At 39.1% G+C, this 20966-nt stretch overlaps 1 protein-coding gene across 1 annotated transcript in view; it reads right to left on the bottom strand.

The window, feature by feature from the left end:
- The window catches only part of piezo1 (piezo type mechanosensitive ion channel component 1 (Er blood group)), a 76283-nt gene that overhangs the window by 54099 nt on the left and 1218 nt on the right, over window positions 1-20966 (bottom strand). Inside the window, exon 2 of the mRNA XM_020103574.2 lies at window positions 1192-1287. Within this exon, the coding sequence (XP_019959133.2) occupies window positions 1192-1287 (96 nt within the window). The remainder of the gene's footprint in view (window positions 1-1191; window positions 1288-20966) is intronic.

Genomic DNA, 20966 nt, shown 5'->3' with positions numbered 1-20966 from the left:
ATCAATAATTAGTCTCCTACCAGCATCAAAGCCCAGGGTCCCATCATCTGTCTATGAGCATTGAAGCTCTGACCTTTCAGATGCCGTGCAGGCTATTTATGTTTCTATGAGTAAGTATTTATATAACGTATCCATTGCTGAGTACATATCCACCCGGAACAGAGAACTGCTGGGATCATTCCATTTCTTCCATGTAAAACATTTAATCTGGACAAAAACATGGTGAACTAACAATCACATACTCTGCAAACTGTCTGACAGTGTTTCCAGTGATTGGATGTAACAAAGCACTTTTCACTTTTACTTCACTACATCTATCAGCAAATGTTTGCACAATCTAATCCACTACATTTTTTTCACTGCATTGCAACAAATGTTCAAATTGTTTTAACATTTTTTAATGTAATCAATAACGAGAGGGGAATTGGTCCACTGATTCAGTCAGAGCAGGCGCCGCAGTAGTAAACTGCAGTAGCAGCAGTAGCCCGCATGGTGAAGAAGAAACACATAGAATGGATTTGGAAGAGGCCACTCCCGAGACTCAGCCATGAAGATGTAGTATTCTCATTAGGAAAAATGCTATACTCTGAAAACACTTTTACTTGTGTCTTAAAACTTGATGTGGTACTTTTACTTGAGTAAACACTTTGAGTACTTCCTCCACCACTGGGTGTTACAGTCACACTTAAAATTAAACCTCTTAATTTCCATTCAAAGCTATTACTAATGTTCCCCAATCACCACCCACTGTTGAACTCACCCCTTTCATTTTCCCTGATAAAATGAAATGTAACCTTAATCCCATTGAAAATCTTCAAAGAGCAGATATATGACAACTGCTGCTGGTGGATGAACGCCATCACTGAATATTCACTTCTCCTGTCAGCTACAGAGGTAGAACTACAACGCAGAGTACCTCCTGCCCAGTGGAAAATGTTCTCTTTGCTACCTTAAACTCATATCACCTTTTAAGGTCTTGGCCTTCTATGAAAAGTGCCTTGAGATAATGTATATTATGATTTGGCGCTATACAAATAAAATTGAATTGAATTATATATGTACAGTTGATTACAGGACACAGGAGAGAAATTGCCCCCAGGACTATTATAACCAATAATTTGAAAACCCTGCAGTCCAAGGAAGACAAATGGGTGTAAAATGCCATAACAATACATAGACAGATGGGCTTACCTCGGATTGTGTGTTTATTAGGACACAGGAACCACGGCAGCAACAGCAGGTAGAGGAAATACACCAGAGACAGGATGTTGTAGCGAAAAAGAGAAGCTGCAAGACAACAAACAATCGAATCAAAGCACAGCAATTATTCAGACATAAATTCACACATGTATCTGCGTCTGCATGTATGACAAGTGGCGTCTTAATAATCCTGATCTTAAGAGAAACATGTATTTGAGGTATGAACCAGTCATGAGCTTATAAATATACAACTGGAGACTGAAAAAAGACCAGATTTGTTGTTTTGGAATGAGAACATTTTGAATAACAGCAATGAATGTATTCTATTTAATTGATGTCAAATATTATATGGTTTGTTTTGATCTGGTATCGTTATTTGTTGGTGTTTTTTATCATTCATAATTGTATATATAATTTATGATTATGTGATCATGATAATTGATAAAGTTGATGTTACGTGGGTGGTGCTTTTTTTGTTTTTTTTAATTGAAAAATACCAGGCATTACAATTGCAATTGCACACATTTTCTTACAACATTCCATATCCAGCATTTTGCATTTTTAAACAAAACCGAACTGGGAAGCTTGTTACCTGTTATCTTCCCAGCAACACATACAATATGAGTGAGGGAAAGATGTATGAGTTAGAGACCCATAGATAAAACTAAAGTAAATGAAATTAAAACAAATGTCTAAAAAGGACACTGGGGCAAAATATCATTACCAAATCATATGAAGTCCGATCGTACAGCTTTTACATACTCAGTCCATTTTGACCAGATCTGATAAAGTTATCTTTTCGCAATTTGAGGGAGAAAGACAACTTTTCCATATTCTAGATCTCATAGACCACATCTATCCATTCCTCAATAGTGGGAGGCTCTGCTTTTAACCATTTTTTTTGTTATTACTTTTTTACTAGCTACAAGTTGACCCTTTTTTAACAATAAAATTATTTTTACTTAGTTTGGATCTCAGTAAAGCTCTCTGGATGCATCAGACAAAGTAAAACAACCCGACCTCAGGGATCTTTATGTTTTGTTTCCTAAAGTGTCTACTGAGTGTGAGCAGGTTATTCAGACTGTGTAAGAAATACCCAGAGAGACTAAATGTAAATCTTAACTATTCTTAACGTGAACAACATCTCACTCTACTTTCTCCTGCTGCTCAATCTCTAATCTACTCCCTACCATGTATGTCCTTCTTGCTGCTGTTGAATACTGTGTCTACACTGGCAGCATAATGACAGCAACAGCTGCAGTGCTCTGTCATTGTTTATACAGGATACCAAGAACAGAATTGATTATACTGTAGGTCACTTGTGCATTGGCAGCGCCAAGAGCCCAACACATGGTTATGGCAGTTTCGCTCATTAAGAAAATAGACTTGAGGGACTTTTCATACTGATACAGAAACGCAGCAGTGCACCTATGAACTTTTCTTCCCGAGCACTGAGGTTATTTCCTGGACTGCCCCGGTTCTGTATTTTGGTGATTTGCCACTGGCCCAAGAGAGAGTAAAGCTACAGTAGAGGGTGTGGGGGATGTGAATGCACACTCTAATTCTGTGTTTTTGCATGGTCTGCTGCTCACCAGCATTTATTATAGTATTTTGGTCATTTTATTCTTTGAAATTAAACATACATTTCTTTTAACTCATGCAGCCTATTTATTGATGTTTTCCTCATCTTTCTACTTTAGGTAACATCTATCACTCAAAAGAGTAAAAATGGTAGTTGTGCCTGTGGCAGTTTTGACAAATAGACCTCAAAAAAAATAATGCTCCTCAACACATCCAGATGACAGAGTGACAAGTATCACATCAAGTGTTTGTTCAACAGAGCAATCCTGGATAGGATCTCTGTCACAGAGTGTAGCAGCTGTAACCTGCACCTTCTTCCTCATGGTAAAACCTCATATTCACTAGAGAAAGGATGTGACACATCACTGAGGACTTGCTGCACATTCCTTTTCTTTGTATTCCACTTAAGACATCAATGTTTCCAATGATGACCTTTACTCTGATGCATCTTCTTACAGCCATGTGAAGGTCTGTTCTATCTGCTGTCTGACAGGAGAGGTCATACGTATGGTCAGACCACAATTACACATGGCATAGCCACTGGTTCCATCCTGCGCCCCCAGCAGCAGACATCTGAATAATGAACATCAACATTTTAAATAAATATTCCTAGGTTTTTACTATATACTTTGTAATTGTATAATAAATATGTTGACAGTCCAAATAGCCTCATCTTTTCTTTCTATAAGTGTTTTTGTATTTTGTTTAAGCAGATTACTTCACATTTAGTTTTTTGCATCCTGTCCACACATTTTTATTAACTTCCTCATCTGGACTCTTATCATCTCTTCAGAATATTTTTTTAGATTCATAATTATCCCACAAAAAGTTTGAAAATTGCAGATTCCGATTTAGTCACTAGATAAATCCTCAGATATCCAAGGTTGGACAGATGTGATCCATTTCCTTTTCTACAAAGTGTATTTGTTGCTGCACTTCAGTTAAATAGAGACAGGTTTGTTTCTGGGGACGGAAGGGTTGATGCAGAGTTCTCATCTAAGAACAGATGTTATTCTCCTGCACGTACAGTACAACAAGAGGGTTTTTATGAGGTGCTGCTGGCTTGAAGGAATTAAGACAATCTGGCAATATTAAGACCAGTGAAGTCTTATTTCCTCCTGTTAAACACATGCAGTGATCATTATTAGCTCACCAAGGATAAAGGAGTAGATTCACCTCAGCCTACTTAGATCTCAGTTTGTGCAAAGAAGGTTAACAACACAAGTTGCCACCTGGCCCAACTTGGGTTTATTTGAAATGCACATCACCCAAAGAATCTCTGTTCACCTTACAGGATAAAACATAACCCTGGTCACATCACAAAACTATGAGGACACACACACACACACTCAACTGTATATAAACCATAGACTAGACTCTAGTCTATGGTTCATCGTCCATCTTTATATACTCTAGTCACTAGAGTATATAAAGATGGACGATGAATCTCCACTTCCTCCACTATTCACAAATTAAGCCAAAGTATCAGGGATCTGAACGCAACCATCACAATTGGAGTCACAGTCTGCGCAGTAGCTATCAGGGTATGAAGGTCCCCCAATACACACACTCTTTCACCACAATTCAATTGCAGATATGTTGATTTATAATTCACACTAGTCGTAAGGATAACTAGTCATATTGTATTAGTAGATGACCAAAATGTAATTACAGATGGTTAAGTGAAATGTATCATATGTTAAAAGGGCTTGCCATAAATAATGGCAATATTAAGCATCTCATCATGTAAAATACAATGTAAGCCTCCAAGCTGTAGCTACATTAACACAATGCACAGCAGCAGCACTGTGCTTATTTCACTGAAGCGTCATTTAAAAATAGCAAAGACTGATGATGGTGGATTACATTTGCTCCTGATATATGTAAACAACCACAAGATGATGCTGTTATTTGCTGCTATATTTGGGTTTCCCTGAAGATGATTCATACTGACTTGGGTGACATCACTCAACTTGAATGTCAATGTCAGCTAACAATTTGGCATCAACCCAAACTGTTACTCGTGACAATAAATATTCTTTTTAGATTTTGAACTTTCCTGGATCCTCAAAGGATGTCATCTGACCTTGAAGTGAGCTTTTTTGAATGCCAACATCAGGCGGGTATCTTCATTTATACACATAATGACTGAATAACTGAACAGGCTGACTGCTCAACCCATTTGTGTTGAAGTTGAAATATTTGGACGGGACAAACCTTATATTTGGAGCTCCATTGCTTTTAAAGCCTATAGCAGTTTTATGTGCTCTGCAGTCTGTATAGTCTGTACAAGATCTGTGGACCTTTTCATTTGATCCACTTATTCTATTGAATAATTCAGGTAAGCTTTAAAAGAAGGGTCAACATCAGTTGAGCTCCAGCTCATTCTCCCTCTTGTCCCTTTCTCTCTGAATAACTTTATAGCAGAGTCATCATGTGACAGACAACGAATCAGACACACAAGCACACTGTTATTTCCTCTGGTTGCTACAGCATAAACCATATTGTGTTCCTTCCTGTCTTCAGGACTGCATGAGATCAAACCAGCAGCAGACTGTAACCATCATGTTTCCTACCTGAAAAATCAGTGTGTGTTAAGTTTTTTCTCCTTTTTTTCCACCGAGAACCCAAACTGACACCAGTCAAGACATTTTAAAAGCTGAGGACAATAAGATACATATTAAGATACACTATTGTTGAGTGTCCATCTAACAGTAATTCTCTTGATGAAGTCATTTATTATGGCCAACGGTTGTTCTGTTGCCATCTGTAGAACAACACTAACCAAACAAACCCAACCCTGAAAACCACAAATGAAACTGCAGGATGGCACAGCTACTGTTCCTGCTCCTGCTCTGAGTCCACTGTCTCTGACTCATTCCACTCTCTTTGTTTCTCCTTTGTTTCCTGTTCCCACCAGATTTAAACTTGCATTCAAACATATTTTTACTGATAGTGAAAACAGGGCAAATTAAACCAAATATTGACTTCAATAAAACAATGTCCTGACATTTTTCCACAACTTTCTGTCTGACTGCCCTGCAGCAGCACAGTTTCCTCTCATGTGTAACCTGCTACACTTACACTCTTTAAAACTAAACACTTGATTTATTCTGCCAGGTTCTTAAGAAATCTGGGATATGTGACTACAAACATTTACAAATTTAGTTTTATTTAAATCTGCTTTTCAACAACATTACTACAATTCATTACAAAAAACACATCCTATTTGATAAAATGTCACTGGAGAATGAATTCATCTTATCAGATACTAATTCATGAAAATATTCATTGATTTTCTTCATTATAGAGACCATTCGAGAATTCAGGGAAACCCCTGTAAATCCTCTTAAGCTGAAGCATTGAACTGTGTTTAATGTGAAATGCCTTCACAGGGAGAAAGCATTTCCTCTCTTCTATATGTGACTCATGGTTTCGGTCATCTGACATCTGAGTGAAATTCCAAGTCACTCACGCCATTTATGCCGCATGTATGTTGCAGGCTGTGAGCCTCTTCAACAACAGTCACAGCCAAGAAGCTCAAACAGCCCATTGTTCTCCTGTGCAATGATGTCATACCTTAGCTCTTGGTGCATTCTAGACATACATGTGAGAAGTTTGCAGCGGAAAGATGAGAATGTGAATGACAGTATTAAACCAGATGAAGTTGTAAAACTGACATCTGCTATAGTAGTGCTGCAGTAACAACTTAATCAATTTTTATGCAGTGGCCCAGGACGTAGTTCCTCCAGTCCCCAGGCCAAAGTGTCCTTGGAAAAGACACTGAACCCTAAATTGCCCTAAATTGCCCCTGATGACTATTCCGTCGGTGTGCATGAGTATTTGTTTATCAACACTCCACAAGTAATTTAGAATAATAGTTAAAGATAATAGTTACAAACGATCTAACCAGTGTGTGGTTTGCAGGTTTTACATAACTTCTACTGAAGTTGTGTTCCAGGCCTGACCCTGCAGATTGACTTATTCAATTGTCATGGGAGGACATTATTGTCCTTAACTACAATGTCAGTTCCCACACTCAGTACAAGCTGAAACTAAAGGCGCTCCGCCCTGCTGTTAATCATCAAACACACCCAAAAAGATGTCTATGGACAAACATGATAACACCGTCCATTAACCACAGCACCTACTGTATCTCTCCACACCACTCTGCCCTGTCTGTATCTTATGTCCCATCTGCAGCTCTAACATTCAGATGCTATTTTTAATGGCATGCTGGTTTGCTTTGTTTTTCTACATGTCTTCAGTGGCACACAGTGGTAGGAGATGTTGCACCACTTTATTTCAGATCTCCGTCTCACTTCCTCTAAGCATGTTCCTTCCGTCGCTGTCATTTACGGCGAATGCTTCTTGATAATGGTGTCACATATCAATCTGAGAGTACTTGATTCAGTCTGCTCACCGGTCAATGCGCTCTGCACTGAACAAAACTTCAGACATGACCTGCAGACTTCGGGATAATTGGGTCTGGACTTTCACACATGCACAACAGCGGGAGGTTCTCTGTCTGGGTTCTCTGCATGATTCAGTTGGGGCAGGATGTAAGTTATTAATTCCACTGTCACGTGTTTGTGTCCGCCCACCCCCCCACTTGCTCACAGGGAACTCAGCAGAGGACTTACTGGAGAATATCCAGAGGATGTCAGGAGTTCAGTCCATGTCTGAAAGCAGCTTAAGATCATAACATATTTCTGTGAATTAATGCACAGTTATTCTCTTCAATTCAATAGACGTGACTAAAAGAATAGTTTATGAGTTAATATGAGTCCCATCAGAACAGTGACAGCTTATCATATTTAACTAGTGTACATTTGATTGATCTTTACTAATTTGCCACTAAGATTCACACAAAAGACTTTTCTTATAGGATGTAACAGGAAGGTCCACTGGATCCTGGATGAAGTTAATTTGCAAAATGTGGATTTATTGTTGTGTTTAGTTTTATTTTTGCAGCCCATAAACCAAATGCACCTTTGGACATGTTCTACTCTTAAAGAAAAGTGAAAGCTATTGAAAAAAGCTTGAGTTCAAACAGAAGACACAGACAAAAATCTCAAGAGACGCCTGTGTCAATGTGTTCTCAACAAAAACATTTGATCTCTGCACATCCTTGTTTTTTATACTAAATGTGGATTATGTAACAGATTGTTAAGTGAATGGAAACTACTTTTTTTAATATTTCAATTGCATTTGATGATCTGATGAATTTGACTGATTCAGTCATGTATCACTTAAGGTCCACTACTGTCACTTCCTGTCCTCTGTGAGGTTCTGGCATGATAAAAGAGGTGTTTGTTGATAACCAGATCATTTCAGATTGAGGTGACATATGAGTTTCAGTTCACAAGCAGTTCCATGCTATCACTGATGTGTTTGGACTTCAGCATGTAAGGTGGACTGATGTGTTTTCAGACATGATGTCTAAACACACAGAGCCTGAGACTGTAACAGGTGTCAACTACACATATACGCTATCGCTGTATATATTTACTTTTGGTTATCTATTAATAGAAAACCAAATAACCACATTTCCCTACAATACAATTAACACCGGAGTGTGTGTGTGTGTGGGTGGGTGTGTGTGTGTGTGTGTGTTTGGGAACCTTTTTATGGTGGTTTAGTGGAGTTACAATAGATCAGGGGTCACCAACCTTTTTGAAACTCAGAGCTACTTCATGGGTACTGAGTCAAATGAAGGGCTACCAGTTTGATACACTCTTCTAAAATAATACATTTGCTCAGTTTGCCTTTAGTTATATATTATTATTAATGATAACTGATACTCAGGTTTGTGAAGACACTGATCACATTAATGATTTCTCACAATAATTAACTTAAGTTAAGTCATTCACTTCCCTTAAGGTGGTGAACAGATTATATCAATATTCAACCCCCGATTTTTATTAATCTCAGCAATTCAGATCAATTCTACAACATTTCATAAGAAAAATGTCCCATTTTCACTAGCCACTGACCAACCCTTTTAACAAATCATAGTCAATAGTCAACTTCAATATGAGAATACAAATTTGACAGTATAAAAAATAAATAATTTGATTTAATTAGAAACGCATATCACATTTTAGATGCAGCTCACTGGTGAGTATTTTTAGAACAGGCCTGTGGGCAACTCATGTGGTCCTTGGGGGCGACCTGGTGCCTGCATGCACCGTGTTGGATACCCCTGCACTAGAACTACCATTCGATGTGATGCAGCACCTCATCAAAATGGGGACACATGGACTTTCCCTTTTAACAGCCATACAGCTGTTCCTAAAATGTGAGATGCTGTAACCTAGGGCAACAGTGGGCTGTGCGCGTAGCCATGTTGGTTTGTGACATGATGGAAGAAACGGCTTAATTATTCTGTGTATGTTTCAAATTATGGTCCAAATAAGATAGAACTGTGACAACGAGATTAGCTCTGTTTAAAAGAGAAAATAAAAAAGTGGCAAAACAAATGCCACAGTTGAGAGTTTACACCCTTGAACATATGGACTCAGCAGGTCAGAGATACAGTTTTGGGTAAAGTGCATTAGAGGTTGAATGCCTCTCATAAACCATAACTGATGTGGAATAGAGCCTCTGCCCTGCTAGATCAATGTCATGCTGCATTCAGGGTCACTGAAGAATGAACAGAGTTTTGTTAGAGTTTGTTACCAGCTGATTTATACAACAGCTGATCACAACTAAAAACTTTCATTCCACACACATTCCACTGTCCTGCTGTACCTCACTGCAACACCACCATGACCAACAGCTACTGTATATTTAGGCTTTATAGAGACTGGAAGTGTGTGTGTGTGTGTGTGTGTGCGTGCCGTGCGTGCCGTGCGTGCGTGCGTGTGTGCGCGTGTGCCTCCGTTCCTCCTCTCTACTCCCAGTCTGTAATCAGAGTGGATCAGTTACGTTGCTCTCTAACATTCAACCTCCCAGTTTGGTTCATGAGTGTTTAATGCTGTTCCAGGACTTTTCAAACTGACCTCGATACATCTTGTCTCCTGCCTGCTTTTCTCGTCGTCGTTTCTCCTGATTGTAACAGTATTTTTGAATGTTTACCATGGCTCCAGGTCTCAACTGTGAGCAGATATTTCAGCCCGACACATCAGCTCCACAGTCTGTCTGGCTGTCTGCCACTTCTTGCAGTCAGCACCATAAAAACATTGGGCATCTCAACATACCACGAAGAAAACGGAATCTGAGGACACAATAATATTTTACGAGGCTGACTTAATGTAAAAATGGAGCCATTTGTGTTCAAGTTGTAAAACTAGTTACACATTCACATTTTTAAAAAGTGCTCCTGCTATAAGTACACAGAAAGAATTACAGTCACAGTGATCACCCAACCCAGGTGGGTGATAGCATGACTACATGGTAATTATGGGGGAAACGCTAATATGAGGCTCAAGGCAAATCAAGTGAGGATCTTCCACAGATCGTGTTTTGTTTAAAAGAAAAAAACCTCTTGTGTTAACAGACAGCGTTTTATGGCAAGCTTTGTTCTGTTGTAGGTGAACTGTCTCAAAGTCTCTTTACCTTTGGGTTCATGTTACCTTCAAAACGAATTAGTGAACCCAACCACAGGAGGGAGCACTACAGGAATCAGCCTACAACACAAAACCAGGAGAAAACAATACATACACCAGTGAAGAGGACGACCGCTGTACCCCTCAGCCACAGCTGCCCGTACCCTTTGAGATACTCACTCAACTGGGCTGACTGGTATTGAGTGCAATGTGGTACATTTAACAAGGAGCAGAAGGGCTAATTGCAATGACCAATCAGAATTTCAAGGTACATAGGCTATTTGTGTATTGTAATGAGAAAAATGTCAAATTCATTGGCTGAGGTTTAGGGTGTCCGATGATAATTGTTTCAGCTCCATTTGTGTTGGTGTGCTGCTGGGCTAAACAAGCTGGGCAGCTGTGGCTCAGGCTCAGCAACTTGTTCACAAACCAGTCACATAGGTTGGTGGTTCAATCCCCAGCTCCCCTGCAGGATAAATTGTCCTTGGGCAAGACATTAAACCTTAAATGATCCCTAACATCTGTCAGAGTGAATTATGTGTCTTTACAAAAGGTGCAACATGTAGAGAGCCTGTATTAATGTGTGAGTGAAAGTGACTTGTGGCGTAAAGTGCTTTTAAGTGATTGTTCCCTATTGTTCCCTTAAATACTGAATATGCTTCTCTGGATCCTGCAGAGAAGATTGAAAATATATAACTACAACACGTCGTGAACTGGCTGGAAAATGTGGATTTCACATTCCTCTGGTCCTTAGCCTGTATGATGAATATGTGCAGGGCAATGCCCAGGCATGCTGAAATGTAATCTGAGCCTTGGTTGGCAAAATAACAGTAACAGCAGTCGTATCAGAGAGACTAGTGTATCTATCATCTCTGTTCAAGAGAGACATTTTACCTCTAATTATTTATCACTTATAATTAAACTTATACTGCAGTCAGTTCTAGTTCATTTCTGTTTCGTTCCACACTCCACATGCACTGGAAAAACCAACAGGTCAGCTGTGGAACTCATCACAAATGAGAAGAGAGGCTACATGTGATGAAGGTGCTTTTTTGGAATGGAACATTTTCTCTCTCTCTCGCGCTGTGTATTTTCATTTAAGTGCATTCAGTCCAGCTTTCCTGTTTTTGTGGAAAGAAAATGGGCAAACAGACATGAGTATTTTACACTCATTCTACCTCTCTCTCTCTCTCTCTCAAACACACACACAGAGAAAGAGAGAGACAGAGAGCCGATCACACAGTGTGTCATGGCGCTGCTGAGGATAATTTATGGCTAGTTGATGTTAAAATAATTTGCCCCCTGTGTGCATGTTAACACTGAACTGCAGGGTTCCCACCGTGGCCCCTGTGTTCATTTCCACAGCTTCCATGACAGTAAAAACAAACACACCACATGCGTATGTGATGATTACAGAGGCCTCAGCTCACTGACAGTGATCACAGAGAAATCTGAACTGCAGAGCAACTGAAAATTCCAAAGGGAAAATGTCTACATTTGCAGCCAACTGTCACTATGTTCACGAAGAGCATGTTGTCCAAAAGGAAGGTCATCAAATAATATAATTGGCCTGAAACAACAGCATTACTTACATTGCATGGGTGTTCATTCTTTAGAAATGTTTATGTCATTTATATTGTAAATACAGATGTTTTTAATTGTATAAGTAATGTATTCTGGGAAGACCATTTGTAAGGCTATACCCTCATGCTGGATAGGAAAGTGGTAGGGTGTTCTATATATGTTTTCCCATTACAATAAAAAACTAACAAATGGAACAAATCATATTGTCCGTGTTGAAGATGCAGTGCATACACACATGCCACAAATCTAAAGGGAGCTGATGTTGAACAGGATTTGAACCACCCCATGTTTGCTGTTTGTATCTTATAATAACTATAATTGTCCAACGAAGGCAAAAAGGCCAACATCTAAACAAAGATGACCAAAGTAAATTATAGAAATAGTGATCATTTGGTGAAGTCAATTATACGTTACATTACTTCTGTCATAATTCTTCTTTATCTCATGTTGTAAATGATAACATTATAAGGTAAAACGTTTGCACCACACAGATCAGATCTAGAACTTGTGCTATGAGCTGTCACTATATAAATAAAACTGATTTGATTGCATTTGCAAAAAAAAGATAAAATACAAATTTTGCTAGAAAAGATAAGAAGGACGCCATGAATCACAGGACTAAAAAACTCAGGTATTCTCATGTCTTTCAAAAACCACAGCCAATCAAAGTCGGTCAAAGAAGAGAACACAGGTTTAATGCAGAACAAGTTAAAGAGGGAGTACGATAATAAGCAGAGTGAGCACAGTGAAGCAGTGAAGTCTGACTCGCGCCAAAATTGTTTCTCGTTTCTCATACATCTGTGAATCAACGATTCTGAAACTGAGACTACAACTGTGATACAAATATCGGTAACACTTTATATAAGGGAACACACAAAGTGAACATATCCAAGCACTTGATTGTAATTCATGTACAACAACTTCCTTACTTACCATCAATAAGCAGTAATTAGGAGGTTATTAAGGGAAAACTGTTAATCAATGGAGTAGTTGCAGAATAAGGTCATTCAGAATAAGGCATTAATAAGTGCTTTATAATGACTAATAAAGAGCCAACATTCCTCTAATACCCATGCTAATAAGTAACTAGTTAATGGTTGATATTTGTTCCCTAATATGAAGTGTTACCCAAATATCTATTGATACACAAAATTATAATTTTACTAAGCTTTGCAACAGACAGCAATCTGTACCCTGCCTCTCGCCCAGTATCAGCTGAGATTGGCTTCTGCCCCTGATGACCATTAAAGAACAAGCAGCATAGTATAGTATGCTTCTGTAAAATGGGTGTGGTTTGGTTATTAAAGTCTGACACAGACCAGAGAACTGTACTTTGCACCCAACAGACTCAAAAAAACACTAAACCTAATATACCACCTACACATAAATGTGCAAGTCACATGAGAAACACTTCAGTACCAGCGAGTCCTTGCAGTAAATCGCAAACTCAGACGTGACAAGAGACTTTTACCTGAGAAACAAAATATTTGTTAGTTTATTTGTTATTTTGCACAAATCTCCATGAGATTTGTGCAAAATAACAAATGTAAATTCGCTGGAGTTAGCTGGAATGCTCATTTACATTTACCCTTTTCCTCATGCAGGTAGAAAACAAATAGATAACATGAGAGAATGCTGTTTAAGTAACAATTACAGGCACCAGTATACAAATACACAAATAGAAAACAGGACAAAACACATCACACTCAAGTCCCATTAGACAAAGAGGACATAAGATGGAGAGAGACAGCTGCTGTTACAACAGAGCTGACGTCCATGCTTTTCACACGTCTGAGACATTCTCTCTGATAGCTGAAGCAGGACTCCTGTCCACTCCGTATATATTATATGGCTAGTGTCAGCAAACAAAAACCCAGTGAAGTCTATTGCAACTTGGATTTTGGAAGCAGAGTACAGTACAATAGATGGCATTCTTTATCGAAGGATGTTTGTGTCCACTTCGGATCCATAGATTTAATCTCATACTGAACAACTACTAAGAGAAACCTGCTGACCTGTGATAATTGTTCATACTTACCTCAGTATAGAGGACAACTAAACAACTTTTGTCCTGGTTGGTATTTAAATGTCATCTCCATTTCCCAGAGTCAGTTTTATGGTCAGATATTCCATGAGTTAATGCTCCATGACATACAGGCCAGTCAGAGCCTTGGGGCAGACACTGTCCTGGCTCTGAACTCATCAAACATGCCACATTCTCTGCATGCTGGCTCAAATATGCACCAGTATCTCTTTAACAAAAACTGCAGAGGAAAAAGAAGCCAGCACGTAGGAAAATCTGATTTAGCTCTGCAAAGCCAAGAAAGTCTGTACTGTTTACTATGGATGGAAGAACCTTGAGAGGAGCTTAAAGTCATTCTTCTGATGATGTTGATATGAAACACCAAACTGCCCTGCCCTCTGTCTGAACAGAGAAAAAACGTCTCATCCTCCTCCTCCTCTCTCTGGCTGCCTCCCACACCCCACAGCTCACACACACTCTGAGTATTTCTCACTGAGCCATGAAGTCTTGTTAAACTGCTCTGCTGTGCAATGGCTCTGACTCACTGGCTTAGCAACTCTCACACACAACACACACAACTGTCTTTAACAGGCCAGTTATTATTTCTTACTAGATATGAGTGATTCACATCCACATCTCTCTCTCCTGATACACAAAGAACAGGCTACACTGTGTCTTTGTACAACTCCCTTTTATGTCTCCTTCAAATCTATGAACCCCACTGAGGTGAAATGATTCTTCTGTGTGTAAGCTACATCACTTCTTAGTTCTTACAGTCATAACATTGTTCTCAAGCCTGTGTAAATGTCACTTGGTTGTCCTACAGGCCTTGTAAAGTCAGGTGGCACAATTTGAAAATTATTGTGGCTAAGAAACAGGATAACCACCATCATTGAAGTTGTCCATCACCAGCAATACCGATCCACTACATTATGTCACTACATCTATACTAGATGACAAGTGGAATTTAAGAAGCCTTCATTGTGGCGGCATCTCAATGGAAAAACCACAGTCCCACTGTAATGTTTGCATGTATGGGAGATTACATTGGAACTACTTTGCTTTATCTACAAAGATACAATCATCATAATATCACTTATGTAAAGTCTAAAAACGATCGACAGATTTATAGATAGCAAAATATCTTCGCTATTCAGCTACTCAATCAATAAACCTCAACATTGGAAAAACTACACTAAAACCAAATATAAAATGCCACAGCCACAAGTCCTGAGGCGTTGCTCCACTCTGAGCACCCAGAACAGCTGCTGTGCTCCTTGTAATAGTCACATTTTGCTTATATAGCCCAACATAAATCACAGATATTCCTCAGGGGGAATTGTCGTTGAAGTGTGTTGGACTGTACTGGAGGAATGACCAGTATTCTCTCAAAACATATTCTCCCACAGGTTCAAAATCTCCCAAAGTTCAGCTGGGTTTAGATGTGAAGACTTCAAATATTATTTACATCATTTTCATGAACTCATGAAACCATTCAGTGGACCCTTGTGTCCTATGTGAAGATTTTCTGGAATTTGGCATGTGTATTCAAAGACTCTGGGTTTGCATTATTTATATATATTATTATAATTTTGCACAAAGAAAATGATTCTAGAGAATATCGATAATGAAGCCACAGATGAAATGAGTCCGCCAACAATTGAACAGCCATATTTTCAAACACAAAGCATAGGGCACAGTTTGAGTACAGATGAGCGTGAGCTGTGTCTGCCCAAGATCAAAGCTCAGATCTATTTTCCAGACTGCTCCCTCTAACCACAGCCGCTAGCTACGTACTTAGTCTGTAACCACACCCAACACATGCTGGTATAGTAACACAAGGGAGAGTTAAATGTACATTTGTTACCATGAAGGGAACTATTCTGTCTATAAAGCTCACCTTCCTGTTGCAGTATCAACCTCCTGATGAGGGCAGAGTTGGGGCTTTCTATCATTTTTTAAAAAGGGACCAGATTTGCCTCTACATCTTGACCTGGACAAATCAAATGGAGCTCAGTGCTAAAACTTTTAGATCACTGCCTGCTTACATGGTCTATGGAGGCCATGCCTCTAAAGGATGCAGCCCCTGAATTAGGACACACCTTACACCAGTTATAACAACCATTATCTATTGACATTACAGATAACGGAAGGATTCATTCACTGTGACTGTTGACAAACCTGCAACTTCTAGCCACTGTTTGAACAAACTGACAGCTCTCTGGTTCACTTGCTGATGCTAAGAGGCTAATCACCAAGCCTGTTAGCTGCTCAATATTATAACACTACTGTAAATAATCAATCAAATATCAATCAATCAATCAATCAAATGTATTTGTGTAACTCTGAATTTGTCTCACAGGGCTTAACAAGGTGCAACATCCTCTGTCCTTAAAGCTCAACAAGAGTAAGGAACAAACTACCCAAAAAACACTATGAACAGGGAACAAAAACATAGAAACCTCAGGGAGAGCCATATGTGAGTGATCCCTCTAGGACGAACAGAAGTGCAAACAATGCAGTGTGAAGCTAAACACATCAACAAAATTACAATATACCGAATTGATTTAAAAGTTTAATTTTTTTATTATACTTTTAACCCTGCATTTTTCAATTAAATTCATTAATTAAGTTAATGCTCAAAATTCTAAATTGGCACTGCAACCTATGGTCAATTCCTTTTTTTCATCACTTCTAAAACCAAAACTATACCTCACAGTGCCACCTCCCATAAAGCAAATATTTGGATGAATCATCTCAAGGTCAAATTCATTCATTGTTCATATTTAGATTACCACTGAAGAACTCAGATATCATCTAACTGTCCCACAGTGAAATATTCGTAAGTCAAAAATCAGAGGTGGGAAGTAACAAAGTACATTGTTACTGTACTTAAAGGTTCAGTGTGTAAGATTTAGGTGAAAGGAATTTACATGGAGGAGGGTCCTCTCTGTGGAGGCCACCATTTTTTTACTGTGATCCAAACTGGACAAACTAAAACCTTTTGAGTTTTCATGGCAAGTGAAGTTCACCACAGGTTCTCTTTCATGTTAGGAAGGGGAGGGTGAGCTGAGGAGTATTTAACTGCAACATGCAACTTCACCTCTAAATGTCACTAAATTCTACACATTGAACCTTTAAGTAAAGAATGTGAGTACACTTGCCAACTCTGTCTAAAATATACACATCTTTAAACTGATTCACAGTTAACTACAGTAGTTATATGTATTAGGTCAAGTCAACACAACCATTGATTAATACAGTGGTTGGGGGGTGACATGTAAAAGTGTGCAGGAAAAGGCTCCAGCGCTATAATTCTTAACAGGATGAGTTGTTTAAGGAAATGGGCGAATAGATACAAAGATGGAGTTTGATAGCAATATAAACTTTCTATTTACAAAGCAAATACAGAGTTTGTCCCATCTAATGTCATACAAGTGTAATATTCAGGTTTTTAACTGCCAGGAACAAATGGTCACAAAGGCAAAGCTTTACAGGCATTCATTTAAAAAAGTGTTTCCACTATTACAACACTGTGAAGTGAAATATGACATAATTTATTAAAATGTTTCGGTATATTTTACTTCCGTTAACTTAGTGAAAACTCGTGAACTGTTGAAGGAACACTGCAAGTTCTAGCTAGTGTCATCCTGTCACGAGAGTCTCTCTCTCCCTCTCTCTCCCTATCTCTCAAAATTCATGTCTCATGACAATCACCAAAACCTACAGACTGGTGTGTAGAGATAAACCCACAGCCAAGACAGGTTAAACTGCTTGTGTTTTTAATGGAAGCTATACACCCACCCTGTAGTGTGTGTGTGTGTGTGTGTGTGTGTGTGTGTGTGTGTGTGTGTGTGTGTGCGTGTGTGTGAGTGTTTGTGCATGTGTGTGTGTTTGTGTGTTTGTGTCCCTAATTGGGAAAAAGATGGCTTTTTTCATCTGTGGTTTATGTTAGGGAAAGGTTAAGCAGTCGTTATGGTTAGAGAAAGTTTCCAGGAAATGAATTCAAGTCTGTGTGTGCCCTCTTATCTTTGTGCTTAACATAGGCTTTGCAGTATAATGAAGCTGGATTACTTTTACTCAGTGTAACCTATGTTGCATTGCTGCACACTCTTCCTGCTCCAGAGCAGCTTAGAGGTTCAGATGAAAGAATTCCTGCAGACCACTTAAATCACTGGAAAATAAACTCAAAAAAATATTTTCTAGCAGAACCATTTGTTCATTCCAAAAATGACTTCTAACATCTGGAAGAAAAGTTGACATTGTTTGAGTGCTGCATTTCTCACAACACCAACAGTTTTTCTTAAAGTGATTCATACAGTGTTTCCTACACAGCAGTTATTCCCGTCAGAACATCGGAAACTGTCAAAACACAATGCTATTGAAAAAGTAGCTTCCAAACTGAGAGTGACAAGCGCTCAACACCATCTACACCAATTCACTGCTGGGTGTGTCAATGGCTTTTTAGTGAGAACTGCTAGAAACAACCTGTGTAAAGAAACAACCCACCACTTAATTTGTGTTTCCAATAAGTTTTCCCCCATAGACTGTATATAAAGAGGTTTCCCCCCTACCTTATCTTTAACAAAAAAACTTTTTAATTATCTCAATCAGAGAAGGGGGGGAACAGCAGGAAAAAGAAAATATCTACGGGGTTACAGAATTTGACACAGCAGCTTGTTGTTTTCACTTGAGTGAATTCACTTGCTAGCTGACATTAATTCAATCCATCCAGTGTCAAAATGATTATTTCAATTTAGCTTGCATAACCTCATTCAGATGAGTAATCTGTGAAGATGCCTAGTTGCTGCTATGGGGCAGCTGGGACTACACAACAGATTGCTGATATGACACAAGACATTTTTCTCTCTGTGACCTGATGAAAAGACAGTTACAACAAATACAAACCAATGGAGTTTGATGTGAGGGAGGAGTTTCTGAGTTTATAAGGTGATGTTAGTTGTTCTGAACAACACAGATGAAGCCATGATTGGCCATCAAAGGGGGTCAACTGCACCGGTCTAAACACAAATAATTGTAAGTCTTAATACAAGTCATTACACTGTAAGCCACTGCCAGACATCAAGAAAGCACAACATAACTTTCATCATGTACAGGACAGATATCTGGTTTAACATTTTAGTTGCATTTTAGAGTCAGGCAAATATGCTAACATGGTTTTTAAAACTAGGAATATGTGTAGACTTTCTTCTGTCCTGATGTTAATGGGGAGCTCGTTCCATCATTTAGGAGCCAGGACAGCAATCAGATTTTGTTTAGTGGTTAGCTCACAGTGACGGAGCAACAAGCTGATTGGCAGGTGCAGAGCGGAGTGGACAGGCTGGGGTGTAAGGTTAAACCATGTCCAGGATGTAAACTGGGCCTGATTCGTTCACAGCACGGTACGCAAGTACTAGTGTCTTGAAGTGGATGTGGGCAGCCACTGGTAACAAGCGAAGGGAGCGGAGGAGCAGAGTAGTGTGAGTGAACTAAGGCAGGTTGAAGACCAGTCGAGCTGCTGCATTTTGGATGAGCTGCAGAGGTTGGATAGCACTATGCAGCCAGGAGGGAGTTGCAGTAGTCTAGGCGTGAGATGACCAGAGCCTGGACTAGAACCTGTGCCGCCGAGTGAGAAGGGGACATATTATGCTGATGTTGTGCAGCATTTATCTACGCGAGCGCCGAGCGGGTTGTTGCAGCAGTGTTGGCGGTAAGGAAGAGTTGACTCGAGTGTTGCACCCAGGTTCCTTTCGGTCTGGGTGGGGGCTGAGGAAGTGAAATAATTAATGGAGACAAAGAGGAAACCTGTCACGGAACTCAGTGAGGGCAAGTGGTTGTGTGGTTTGGCTTTCATGGTGGATATTACCAAGCACCTCTCAGAGCTGAATTTCATGTCCTGAGGCCCCAACAAGCATCTCAGCCCTCTTCTTTCAATAGGGCAAACATTTGAAGGTGTGGAAGGTGCAACTGGGAAGGGTTTACACAGACCATTTCTTACTCTGTATGAACAAAAGCCTGCTGTGACATTGGATTATACTAGTGAGTTTGAAAAACACCTTCAGGCACTCTGGGAGACGTTTCAGGACATGAAAAGTAAACAAACCTAATTCTAAGCTGTTTAATGTGGAACCAGCTGATTTTCTGACAACATGAAATCAAGCTGCAAAGCAACAACAAGCTTAAAGCTGCGGACAACGACCTCCCTCTGCTCAAGTTCTACAAGGTCTTTATTTCTTAAACATAGAGTGGATCATTGCCACAATTAACTTGATTATGTTGGTTTACTGCTTGACAGATCTTTAATGCTACTGCCCACTGACATGGTTTTCATGTTGGACCCCCCTGAATGTCTTACAATGCCTGGGACTTTTAGCTTGGTTTTTGGAGCCTTTTTCTATAACCCTGTCCACATCTATAACGGTGGCATTGCAACAAAGTAACTCATAGGAGTTTTTTTCCTGATAGAAGGTCATCATAATCATAATAATTTGTAAAATATAGGGTGAATTTGGGTAATCTGGGACATTAGGTAATGTGGGACACCTAAACTAGTATTTCTGTGAATTACTGAATAAATAAACTGTTATTGTTATTTCTGCTTGCTGTTGATTGATTTGTATTAGATTTAGATTGTGTTTTTTTTTAATGGGATACACCTTTAATAGAATGTTTTAAATAAATTGTATAGTTTCCTTATGAAAAGAAATATGACCTTTACATGTTAATATGAATTAATGCATTTTTATGAATCATATTTTCTTATTCAATTTCTCAGTCATTTTTTCATAATGCTTTCAAAAGATTAGTAATATTGAGCTTGTCGTGCATAAAGCAAGGTGACTGTGTGTCCCAGATAGCTCTATTCTTTCTTCTGGTGCTGTTAGAAAACGTCTGAGGAATACAGAAAGTTATAATGTGTAGTCGTAAAATTCAAAATTGCAACAAAAATGTCCCACATTAGCTGAATTCACCCTAAGTCAAATATGACACAAGGTCACTTATTGACCTGAGAGACATGTTCTGGCCCT

Source organism: Paralichthys olivaceus, chromosome 14, assembly GCF_024713975.1.
Source record: "Paralichthys olivaceus isolate ysfri-2021 chromosome 14, ASM2471397v2, whole genome shotgun sequence".
Lineage (NCBI taxonomy): Eukaryota > Metazoa > Chordata > Actinopteri > Pleuronectiformes > Paralichthyidae > Paralichthys > Paralichthys olivaceus.
This window is presented reverse-complemented; position numbering and strand designations above follow the sequence as displayed.